Source organism: Mizuhopecten yessoensis, unplaced genomic scaffold (genome assembly GCF_002113885.1).
Source record: "Mizuhopecten yessoensis strain PY_sf001 unplaced genomic scaffold, ASM211388v2 scaffold3627, whole genome shotgun sequence".
Lineage (NCBI taxonomy): Eukaryota > Metazoa > Mollusca > Bivalvia > Pectinida > Pectinidae > Mizuhopecten > Mizuhopecten yessoensis.
The window spans coordinates 63,339-75,417 of record NW_018405139.1 but is presented as its reverse complement, the minus strand read 5'-3'; the positions used below and the strand labels follow the sequence as shown (position 1 = coordinate 75,417).

The 12,079-nt window shown below is 32.8% G+C and overlaps 2 protein-coding genes across 2 annotated transcripts in view; one reads left to right on the top strand and one right to left on the bottom strand.

Moving 5' to 3' along the window:
- The window catches only part of LOC110447835 (ER membrane protein complex subunit 10-like), a 56,989-nt gene extending 55,223 nt beyond the window's left edge, over positions 1 to 1,766 (bottom strand). The window contains exons 1-2 of the mRNA XM_021493773.1: positions 1,673 to 1,766; positions 893 to 950 (exon numbers count right to left, since the gene is read on the bottom strand). Of these exons, the coding sequence (XP_021349448.1) occupies positions 893 to 950; positions 1,673 to 1,753 (139 nt within the window). The 5' untranslated portion in view covers positions 1,754 to 1,766. The remainder of the gene's footprint in view (positions 1 to 892; positions 951 to 1,672) is intronic.
- A 99-nt stretch (positions 1,767 to 1,865) lies between these two features.
- LOC110447833 (retinol dehydrogenase 7-like) lies at positions 1,866 to 11,089 on the top strand. Its single transcript, XM_021493771.1, has 6 exons — positions 1,866 to 2,277; positions 4,064 to 4,190; positions 4,712 to 4,797; positions 6,005 to 6,187; positions 7,252 to 7,389; positions 7,796 to 11,089. Exons 1-6 carry the CDS (start codon positions 1,908 to 1,910, stop codon positions 8,128 to 8,130), a joined length of 1,239 nt encoding a protein of 412 aa, XP_021349446.1. The 5' UTR covers positions 1,866 to 1,907; the 3' UTR covers positions 8,131 to 11,089.
- The last annotated feature ends 990 nt before the right edge of the window (positions 11,090 to 12,079 follow it).

Here is a 12,079-nt window from a genome sequence, read left to right as displayed (position 1 = left end):
TACAGTTGTACACTAACATAGTCTATCTTATGTAGATATGGGGATACCCCAGGGTGTATGTACAGTTGTACACTAACATAGTCTATCTTATGTAGATATGGGGATACCCCAGGGTGTATGTATACAGTTGTACACTAACATAGTCTATCCTATATGTAGATATGGGGATACCCCAGGGTGTATGTTCACTAACATAGTCTATCCTATGTAGGTATGGGGATATCCCAGGGTGTAGAATAATAGTGTCTGTCCTCTATATAGGTATAGGGGGGTACCCTAGTGTGTGTATACTAATATTCTGTCCAATGGCCATGGTAGCATTGGAATACCCAAGGATGTAGATTTTTAGATTCACGTATATAAATGTATAAAGAATATCACAGGGTGTATATATATATAATTCTGTCCTGTGTAGGTATGGGGATAGCTAAGGGTGTAGACTAGTATTAACCATATGTAGTTATAAAGGAAAACCCTAGGTCAGAGATTTTTTTTTATCATGTATTATAAGTATGGGGATACCTATATCTGTGATTCTGAGCTTGATTCAATTTTGAACATTGGTGATCAGGGTATAGATTAATATACTCTATGTTAAAGAGTTATTGGGAATACCTCACATTCTAGACTAATGTAGACTAGTCTATCCTATGTAGCTATCATGTGTCATGAGAACAACCCATGATGTAGTCTAATAGTCTATCATGAGTATAGGTATCCATATCAACATACATACATATAATGAAACTTTTTTCGTCCATACCTTATTAGGAATATATGTAAAATTGTTATTTTTCAGTTTGAACAACATACATTTATTTTCTAGATAGGATGGGCTTAAACTATTTTAACAAAATTATTTCTATAATGGGAGTTTAGTTGTATAGCTTACCAATGTCCAAGCAGTGTTCAACATCGAAGGTCCTCTGTCCATCATAGAAATCATCACCCTGTAGAAATTTGACAAAATCAAAAACTATGAGTGTAAAATTGGATTTCATAAAATGAAAGCAATGGAAACAGGTCATATTACTGAATTTGTTTTGTAATAACTAATATGTATTTCCAAAAATAATGGTGAACTTTGTTCAATCATTCTGTACCAGAAAAACAGATAATTATATGAATGGCTCTAAACAGAATAGCCAATTCTCACACAAACATTTTCTGTTATGAGGTTTATATCTATTTTCACAATATTTTTTTTGCTCATTGAATTTCTTCAACTTTGAGTACAAAAGTATCTCTTTGTATTGAAAGAATGGTGTCCTGTTTTGTTCCAAAAGTTTTTACCTGATTTACCTGATCCTCGGCTTGTTTTAAAAGCGTGTTTTTTTCATTATTTTTTTCAGCAATAAAATTGTTTCTGTAAATTAATAGTAAGTGGTACCGCGGAATCAGATAAGTCCATAGTGGTACCATCCATATGAAGAACCATTTCTCATATTTAGATTTTAGAAGCTTTGCTCTTATCCGTTTACTCGGCAATTTTCGCCTTACCGGCTCCGAAATTGGTTACCTAAGGCTTGTTACATGTGTATCTCGGTTCAGCCTCCCGAAGACCTGTGTATCGCTCAGGTGTTACTTTTGTCGATATGAACTGATCCAGTTAATTTGACATCAAGAACATCTGCTGTATACGAATATGACACAAACAGCTACCCTTACTCACCAAGACTCCAAAATATCCGATTATACTGACACAAATCACCAGCTGTGTCATCATCTTCACAATGTTCATGGGCGCAGCCATATTGCATAGGATGAAATAAGGCAGAAAGAAGTGGTCCAATCAAATGATCTGTTATATATGACACAGTTTTACTTTCCAATCAAACGTAGCGATACATCCAACCTTTAATAGTTGGATAAAAAATGGCGGCTGCTGTTGATGGCTTACTGTATTGATGCTTAAAGTATTTACTGATTTCGTTGATATCGCAGCAGGTTTCTTATCGGAATCGCCACAAGTAACTATGGATCTTGCTGAGGATTTCAACGAAATTGACGACGATATCATATTTTATGCAGTCTTATATTCTAGCGTGACAGTTGTGTTTGCAATGGCTGTTTTATCCAAATTTTTGACACACGAGTTTAGGTTTGGTTTCAGATCTGTTTTGAGTTTGATCGTCCTGTTTCTCGGAGAACCATTGTGTCAGTTCTTTATCAAAGGCCCAGGAGGAGTTTTGACATTTGCCGCCTGCTGTCTACTAATCTATTCTGTACTTCCTGCGAGTCATTTACCAGTGGGAAACAAGGCAGTTTTGATCACAGGTAATATTTCGCTGATATCAGTGCCATTATTATATAAATATTGCTGCCTTATTATTCCTTTTGGTGGATTTTTACGTGACTTAAGCATTTACTTACTTTGGTGATTAGAGCTAAAATCTCAGAAAAATGGTTTAAAACAGTTAAATAGCTGCCTTATGTTCTTGACATCAGTCGTTAGATTACTGTAACCTGGTATACGTAACAGGTACTGGAGCACCGGTAAATCTGGCTACTTAGGCAGATTTTGCTATATAGTCAAATATGACTAACAAATGTAAATAAACAACACCTTAATGGTAACATTTATCTAGTGCACATCAGTAAACTTTTTGACCGAGCAGATGAATTGGTCAAATAAAAGATTTAGTCTGATAACAGAATTTTAATTGATTTAGTGAATTTCAAACATTGCCTTTTTCCCTGTCATCTAGCTTGTGTCCCTTATTAATTAGCATGCAACTATAGCGTTTGTCTATTCAATATGGCGTCAAGTCTTCCGGAAGATAGCATCCCAAAGATAAAGATTTGCGCTTCAGATGTGCTTTCAGAGGATTATACTTCTGAGTAGGATCGAATGATAACATGCAGTGAGTGGTTGTTCATGTGTCGAGAGGGAGTGAAATATTTTGTGTTTTGGTACAGAAATTGTTAATTTTCCTGTGTAACCATCGGATGCAGAGGATAAAAGATGCTATTACATGCACCAAAAATTGCAAAGATGAAAATCAACAAAGTCACCAGAAATTGAATTCAATAAAATTAAAACCTTTCGTTTTACATTGATCAACTAATTCAACTTACCTGTTTGTCCACCAAATTTTTAATGAGCATGAGGAAATTGCAACCACGATTGACTTGTTTGTTTACACTCGTCCTATTTACGTATACCGGTAGTCATATTTGACATTTATGCCTATATAACCAGATTTAATTTGCCAGTGTTCCGATACCTGTGTAATATGAGCAATTGAATTGTATTTGTAATATAAGCAAATAGACTTGTTCAATATATATCTTATATAAGTGATACAGCAGTTTTTAATAATAATACTCTTGGCCTCCATAACAAAGTAAAATATAAGTGGGCCATGGCCAGGTAACGTTATGTACAATTACTGTACACGTCTGCCCAGCTGTCCATCCATAGATCTCTGTTTATTCGATAAACAACTACATTACAAGGTGCTTACCTTCTCATTTTGATTTTTTTATGATTGGTGACAAAAGATTGGTGATTAAAGATATACTTCAATATTGAAACACAATTGCAATTTAGCAATAATTTGGAAAGGGAGATAATTATAATCGGGTAGTGTCAAGAAAATTGTATCTGTTCATATTGTTAATAAAATTGTCTTTTGGCAGAATTTTTATTATTATTCAATATTCAACTGTCAAATTCAACTGACAAATAGCACACATATGAGAGTGTTCTTATGCTTTTGACCAGTTCAAACTGATCATAATGGCAGGAAATGAAGGAGAGAAAGGTCCTAAATAAAATAGCTCTATATATATTTTATTTGGAACCTTTGAGTCATTTGAGGATTTGTTTCAAAACTATTCAATAGTGTACTTCGATTGATGTAGACTGCCAAACACCAGAAATATAGAGATGGCGCAGTGCAACCGAACCATGTAACATCACCTGTGATCATAGTGCTATGAACTGAAATAAATTTAGTTGATTCATCTATTGAACATGCAACACCAATGTATATATATATATATCAAAATTATATGAGCTTTCTATTTATGTTTTTCGGTTCTATGATACTATTAATAGGTTGTGACAGTGGATTTGGAAGTGCTCTGGTGAAGAAATTGGACAGTATAGGTATGAGGGTATATGCTACTTGTCTGAACTCGGATGGACCAGGTGCTATAGCTATCCGCAACAACTGTTCAGAAAGGTATGTATACAAAGGGACTACAAATTCTACAATTAAATCATTCACTTAACAATTGTATATGATCTTTACTTGCACTTAGTGCCTTAATTTTATCTTTAGAAGTTAAAAATTCTAAAATGTTATGCTGTAAATTTAAACAAGGTACTGGGCCATTGTTGTAATAAAACTGTTAATTTTATTTATAAATTACCTTAAAGAAGACCATTCCTTTCTGTTTACACAAATTACGCTCAATGTGACATAGAGCATCATCAGGTAATTTTAGCAGTTGTACCCCCAGTCCTTTTTATCATAAAAAATCCAATCAGCAACTAATGAGGAAAAATATCAATATACATCAAATGTAATATTTTATTACTGAAATGAAAAGGCAATGTGCTGTATTAGGATGACCCTTGCTTTGATATGGAATACAGTTTTACATTTGCCTTCAATTTACGTTAATTTTGTTATTGAATGTGTCATCTTTGAGGACATTACAGGATAATTTTAAGAGATATAACCCGATACTGTTGTAACAGGGTGTGTGTTCTACAGTTGGATGTTACCAATGCTAAAGAGTTGGAGGAGGTTGTTAACTTCATACAAGTCCATGAAGGAGAAGATGGTAGGTGAAACTCAGGTCAAACAATACATACATATATTTTGAAGACGTGTTATCCATATTTTGTAGGTCATATCGATAAGCAAGAAATTATGTTGTCTCTTCAAAGACAGAAATAGTATCTATAATTGATATATATATATATATATATATATATTATAAGTCAGAAAAATGATCCTTATGGACAAAGAAATATTATAAAAAGAAAAATTCTTAACAATGAGTCTTTAGTACTTTCATAGGAGATTACACCAGAAGTTTAAGAAACTACAAGGTAGAAATGTTAACAGTTTCTAATATTAAAATTTGTATCACTTTATATACATCTGTATATGTGATAAAATATGAACTTTCATATAAATTTGTGAAAACCTTATTGTATTTTGAATTATCGGCTATATATATACTATTTTATACCACCTACTGATAGCATGATTAATTCATTATCATGGGTTGTAAGAATGAGAATACTCCATCAGTCCATCATAAACAAATCATAACAAAGTTATGTAAAAATATTGTGAGGATAGCAACACTATTTTAAGCGTAAATGTGCATTTTGAGAAGTCTGTGGCAATAATGTTGTTTTAAAAATATCTTTCTGTATCGTTTCAATGTTCATGGTATTCCTCCGTGGAAATCTTCTATTTGTTTACATTTGTCACAGACTGAGGATCTCAATGACCATTCAGCCTAGAAGTCATATGGAAGATATGGTATTTCGTTGACTTTATTTTGAATGGAGAATTATATAAGGTAGTGGTATATGAATGATAAACAGTTTATCACAGTATGTTTTCAGGGTTTGTTGTGAAAACAATTTTCTCATTGCAAGCATGTGGATAATATGAGAGGCCATCACAGGTTGACTCCAGATTTTATCCATGTAAGAGCTATGAGAAAACTTTTGTCACAACAAACCCTTTAAACACAGTGTGATAATCTAAAAACACAGTGTGATAATCTAAAAACTCAGTGTGATAATCTAAAAACACAGTGTTATAACCTAAAAACTCAGTGTGATAATCTAAAAACACAGTGTGATAATCTAAAAGCACAGTGTGATAATCTAAAAACACAGTGTGATAATCTAAAAACACAGTGTGATAATCTAAAAGCAAAGTGTGATGATCTTGAATTCTCATGATATCAACTCAGCTCCTACACAAGTCCTTCAGGCATCTTGTCATTTATCACTTTTGATTTGTAGGACTATGGGGACTGGTGAACAACGCTGGAGTATGGTACTTCTCTGAGATTGAGATGACATCAGAGGCCCTGTTTCACAAGATCTTAGATATCAACCTGTTTGGCACGATTCGTCTAACTAAAGCTCTATTGCCCCTCATACGAAAGTCCAAAGGAAGAATTGTTAATGTTTCTAGTCTTCTAGGTTAGTATGCCTGGTGATCAATAACTTTTTTCCCCACTTCAGGATTAAAAAAATAAAATCTTAACCCAGGGGTATCGGTTCATAAATGTCCATCCTTAGATTTTCCTGATAATCTTGCCAAGTGAGGAAGGTTGAACTATTCTGTCTTGCCCCTAAATTGTGGAACAACTTTTTTCTTTCATAAACTACATTCTACACCAGCAACCCAGCTACGCTGTGTGTCAGGTGATGAAAATTTAACATCATTGGTCGGTTTTCATTGTTATATCACAATTACTGCAGTTACTGGTTCAGCTTATTAAAATCATGTACCTAAGTGTTGGTAGAGAATTTTTTTGTGATTAAAACAGTAAAAGGTAGGATAATGAGAAGTCAGGAAAAAATTAAATGGTTTGTTGTAATGAGGTTGGATGCACCACAATAAATAAGGGAAATCGCTAGCAACTTGGTCTTCTAGTATGTGTATCTAGATATTAACCCTTTCATCACTGTAGACCATAATGGACTCATCCAGATCAATGCATGGTCGAGTCTACTAAAGTTACATAGGTGTTAAAGGGCTAAATAAACCAATAAATCAAAATTGTTTGTTGCAAGTTAACTCTTGCCTATCACAGTGCTCATCACACAAGCAGACAATTTTTATTTGATTGTTTATTGTAACCTGATCAAAGACACTTTCCTTAAAGTATTCAAACACATATCTAAAAGTTTATTATTTTGCATCATGCTTATTTTGTGTTGAAATTTACCAGAGATGATTATTCTTTCTCTAAAAATTGAATTGAGAAAATTAAGCTGTACTTACAGTATAAAATCATTGTTATTAATACAGTAAAAGTTCTATTGACCAATTAAATCAGCAGAAGCCTATGTACATGTATTTAAGTGTTTCCTTGTTAAAGTATTGAGTGATGTACAGGGAAAATGGAATCCCAAACTTATTTATTGTAAACGTTTTGATTGAGATCATCCTAACATACGGAGATGGTTTTTCAGTATTTGCTCATAAACTAAGTTTAACAAGCAAAACTTGAACCTGTTGTTGTGTACATTTCTTACAGGGAGAATAACAATGGCGGGCAACGGTGCGTACAGTGTATCTAAATATGGCCTGGTAGCCTTCACCGACACACTCCGACAGGAAATGAAGAAATGGGGTGTACATGTAGCTGTTATAGAGCCCACTGGCTTTTACACAGGTGGGTATTCATCAACTAACTGGTGTTCTAGGGTGCCACATTTGTAACTGCCTGAATGCTGTTATTTCAAAGTTGATGTCAGTTTCAGATTTATTCTATTATTATAGATGAGATTTTTGCATTGTCTCAAAACTCCAGGAACATACAAATGAATTGCTTTTTACAGTAGTCAATATATTGAAAGATAATTATTGTCCTTTTTATTAACACTTAACTCCGTTCCACAGTTTATCTTTGCTATTAGATTTACATTGAATAACACAACCTGTAGTTACCCTTCATAGTCCATTTAAACACATACTTAATTAAGTTGAGACTTGATAATGTATTTACACCCAAGCTTCTATCATTTCTTCGTCTCTTTCCCTATCTTTAAAATATCTTTTTTCATCATTTTGACATGCAGAGAATATGAAAGAGCACAATATAAGAAACCGGAAGGAGGAGGTGTGGAATTCTATGGATGAGAATGCCCGTCATACCTATGGTCAACTGTACATAGACACAGTGTATAACAGTATAGTGGCAGGTGCTACCCGCTACCCGGACGACCTAACGCCAGTCATTAGGGCTATGCGTAGTGGACTTCTGTCAAAGCGTCCCCGGGCTAGGTACCCGTGTGGGACAGGTGCAGACTTACTGACAATGGTGTACCCTTTGTTGCCTGTGTGGGTGGCCGATAAAGTGTCATCACTCATTGGTATAATGCCATTAGATGCCCGCCCCGCTACTCTCAGCTGAATCATCATCCTATCCCGTCATTTCAGCAAAGCAATCTGACTTTGTATCTGTTGTATGTGCTAAATGGATTGTATGTGCTAAATGTATTACAGAATGTATCTTTTAATTTATCATTTTTTTCCCCAACTGAACCTATTGGTTATAAGTTATCTTTCATTTTGTTGTTGTTTAAAAGACATTAGTGACAAAAAAGAAATGTTACGATAAGTTAATATTGATGTCTTTGAAAGAAGATGTTACTTATATGGCATCAAGTGTTATTATTTTACTCTTTATCTTCAAGTTGGATAAACAATGAAAAGTTTGGTCAAAATCATTTGAAAAAATGTGGAAATGTACAAATTGTATTTTTTTAACAAACAGGGGTATGTATACTGAGGCTGTGTTTCGTTATTAACTGATATCATTTTGTTATGACACTTGATAAAAGTATCAGTTGATACCAAGATATTGCATTAATTGTTATACTTAACCTGCTGTTTGTGAACAAAATGACATGCACAACGATACATTCCAAACTGATCAATATTGGCAAATGAAGTGTGAATTTTCCCCTCAAATTTCACAAATACTCCATAGATTTTCAGTATTATACCAATCATCTTTTTGAAACACTATAACAGTTAAATCAGTAAGAAAAATAGGTTGACAAGTGTTACAAGTCGGTAAATGTTTAAACTTTTTATGAATTCTTGCTTAATCTGAAAAACAGATATTAATTATCAACAATATTATTGAAGAAAAAAAAGAGAGAAAAAAAGTGCTTTTGTTTCTAAGTAAAAACAGATATTGATTATGAAGCCTTTATAAATCTGTAATATTTTTGGAAGTTTGCATAATTTTATTTTTAGCTTACCTGGCCTGAATGGTTCAGTGAACTTATAGAATTGTGCAGCATCTATTTCCCATCTATCAAGAGGTCAACTTTTTACTTTGAATGACTTTAAAGGGAAAGATATGATATTAAAAACAGGTAATACAGGCCCATCACAGGCCCATGGGACCTCTTGTTATATTTTGGGCAAAATGTAACGCTTACTGGTATACCTCTTATTCAGTGGCTATAAAAAAAATGAAAAATTAACAAATTAATTTAGAAGATAAGTAAAATTGTAACAATTAAATAGCTAGTCCAGCAAAATTATCCAAAATAACCCAGAAAACTGGTGATGCTTGATTACTTGTGACTCACTGGGGGAGTATTGAGTATTGTCAACTATTGTAGATATTGAGATTTCCTTCCTTTATAACTATTTCAGTACTCTAGATTATAAATTGGTTCCAAGCCTTCACACATTTGAGCATTTTGAAATCAGAATCAACTGATTACAACAGACCAAGTAAAAAAAGTAAAATGTAATTCTATATTAGAAGAGTGACCAATTAACTCTTTCACCCCTGAAATTTCATAATGAACTATATTCCATTCTTTGAATGGGAAGAGTTTAAATGTGTCTTCAGGGTCGAATGAGTTAAACACAATTTATTTAAATAAGATATTATTATTTTTTGAGATAATAATTCCCTTGCATGTTAGTATTGATTTCAGTATAATTTACATTATTGAACAGCTGGGGTTCGATCTTTCTGTAAGAAGGTAGACATGACTTTATTAGAGGTCAATATAAATCTACATTTTCGTTGAAAGATGTTAGCACAAACAGGGTCTTAATGTGGGAGGAAACTGGCGTACCCCGAGAAAGTCCATGTGGTCTGGCAGGTGACCCCTACCTTTTCATGTCCAACAGGGGTTTTCATGTCCAAACGGAAATTGAACCCTGGCCACCAAGGTGAAGGTGAGTGTATGACTCGCTGTACCACCTAACACATTGTTTACATAATTATAAACAATTTATTGTTTAAAACATAACCTTGACATTAACTTAGTTTCTGATCAGAAAAAAATGTATGTTTACCGTTAACTCTTGTAGTCAAAGTTTTATCAATGCAAATAATAATTTTAGCAAACAATGCAAAATCATATACATGTACTAGTTATAAACTAACATATATTCTTTAAATCGTTGTCACTTATTACTATCGTTATTTGGAGCAGCATTTTTCTTATGTCATATTTTATTCATTTATTTCATATCTAACTTAAATTAAATAGTACATTGTATAAGATATACAAATGGTAAAAAATATGAATGAACTCTGCTTGCAAGTGCTATGTGCAATTCCTCTCATCATTGTCACGTTTAATAAGCAACTACCATAGCATTCGCAAAGAAGAAAGATATAATTTGTTTCATTGTATATGTCCTTGATCAGTAACATGATTAAACTACATAACCAAATGAATTTTAACAATCAAACTACTTATAGCAAGCTTTATCAGTAAGTCCTAGAGGTTAATAACGTTTTTTAAGTTATGATCTAAAAGGTTAGGAGGTTATTAAAAATAATCATATCTGTGCAAATATTTATCATCTTGTGATTTCAAGATCTGAAAGGATTTACAATTTTTTGAGAGATTTTGGGTTATAATGAATCTCTGAGTTGTTGATTTCTGAATAGTATCTTTTTACATTTGCTATGATTTAAAACAGCAGTATGTAATAAGGGAGGGAAGTTATTTATGTTTGTTTTACATAGTTACTTACATTCTTGGTCTTAATAGCAAGTACATTTGCATTAACATTCTCGTTAAAACTTCATTATTCTCTACAATTTGGATTCCATTGAAACATTTTAGCTCTACTTGTAATTCATACATTAATGGCATATATACATTCAAGTTTCAGGCATGACCTTTTTATGATTTCAAAGAAAAAAAACAATATCTCTTGGTGTATGTATTACCTGTGTATTGCCTGTAATATTACATGTTTATTACATGTGTATTACCTGTAATATTACATGTTTATAACTTGAGTTTTATCTGTGTAGTCCCTGTAATATTACATGTTTATTACTTGAGTTTTATCTGTGTATTACCTGTAATATTACATGTTTATTACCTGTGTATTACCTGTAATATTACATGTTTATTACCTGTGTTTTACCTGTGTATTGCCTGTAATATTACATGTTTATTACCTGTGTTTTACCTGTGTATTGCCTGTAATATTACATGTTTATTACCTGTGTATTACATGTTTATTACTCGAGTTTTACCTGTGTATTGCCTGTAATATAACGTTTTTATTGCCTGTAATATAACGTTTTTATTACCTGTAATATTACCTGTTTATTACTTGAGTTTTACCTGTGTTTTACCTGTAATATTACGTGTTTATAACCTGTGTTTTACCTGTAATATTAAGTGTTTATTACCTGTGTATTGCCTGTAATATTACATGTTTATTAATTGAGTTTTACCTGTGTATTGCCTGTAATATTACATGTTTATTACCTGTGTTTTACCTGTGTATTACCTGTAATCTTACGTGTTTATAACTTGTGTATTACCTGTGTGTTGTCTGTAATATTACGTGTTTATTACCTGTGTATTGCCTGTAATATTACATTCATATTACTTGAGTTTTATCTGTGTATTGCCTGTTATATTATGTGTTCATTTCATGAGTTTTACCTGTGTATTACCTGTGTATTGCCTGTAATATTACGTGTTTATTACCTGTGTTTTACCTGTGTATGTGTTATTTACCTTATTAAGATTACTTGTTTCTTATCCTCTTCGAGGACCACTTCATATTTGATTGGTTTCTTGATTTAGTTGTTGACTGTTTTCCCGAGTTATTCTGTGTTTTGTGTACTAACTGTAATATGTACTAATAGGTACATTTTTGTTATTTTTTTGTTATTTCAGAAATGTGGGTCAGAATAATTCTAATATAGCATACTCAATAAAAAATACTGTCATGTTTGAATGTGAACGGTACCATGATGGTGTATAAATAGAGGATATTCAATAAGTGCTGATTAATCAATACCTGTGCTGTTTTATGGATGACCTGGGAATTTGATAAATAGCTAGGGGCAA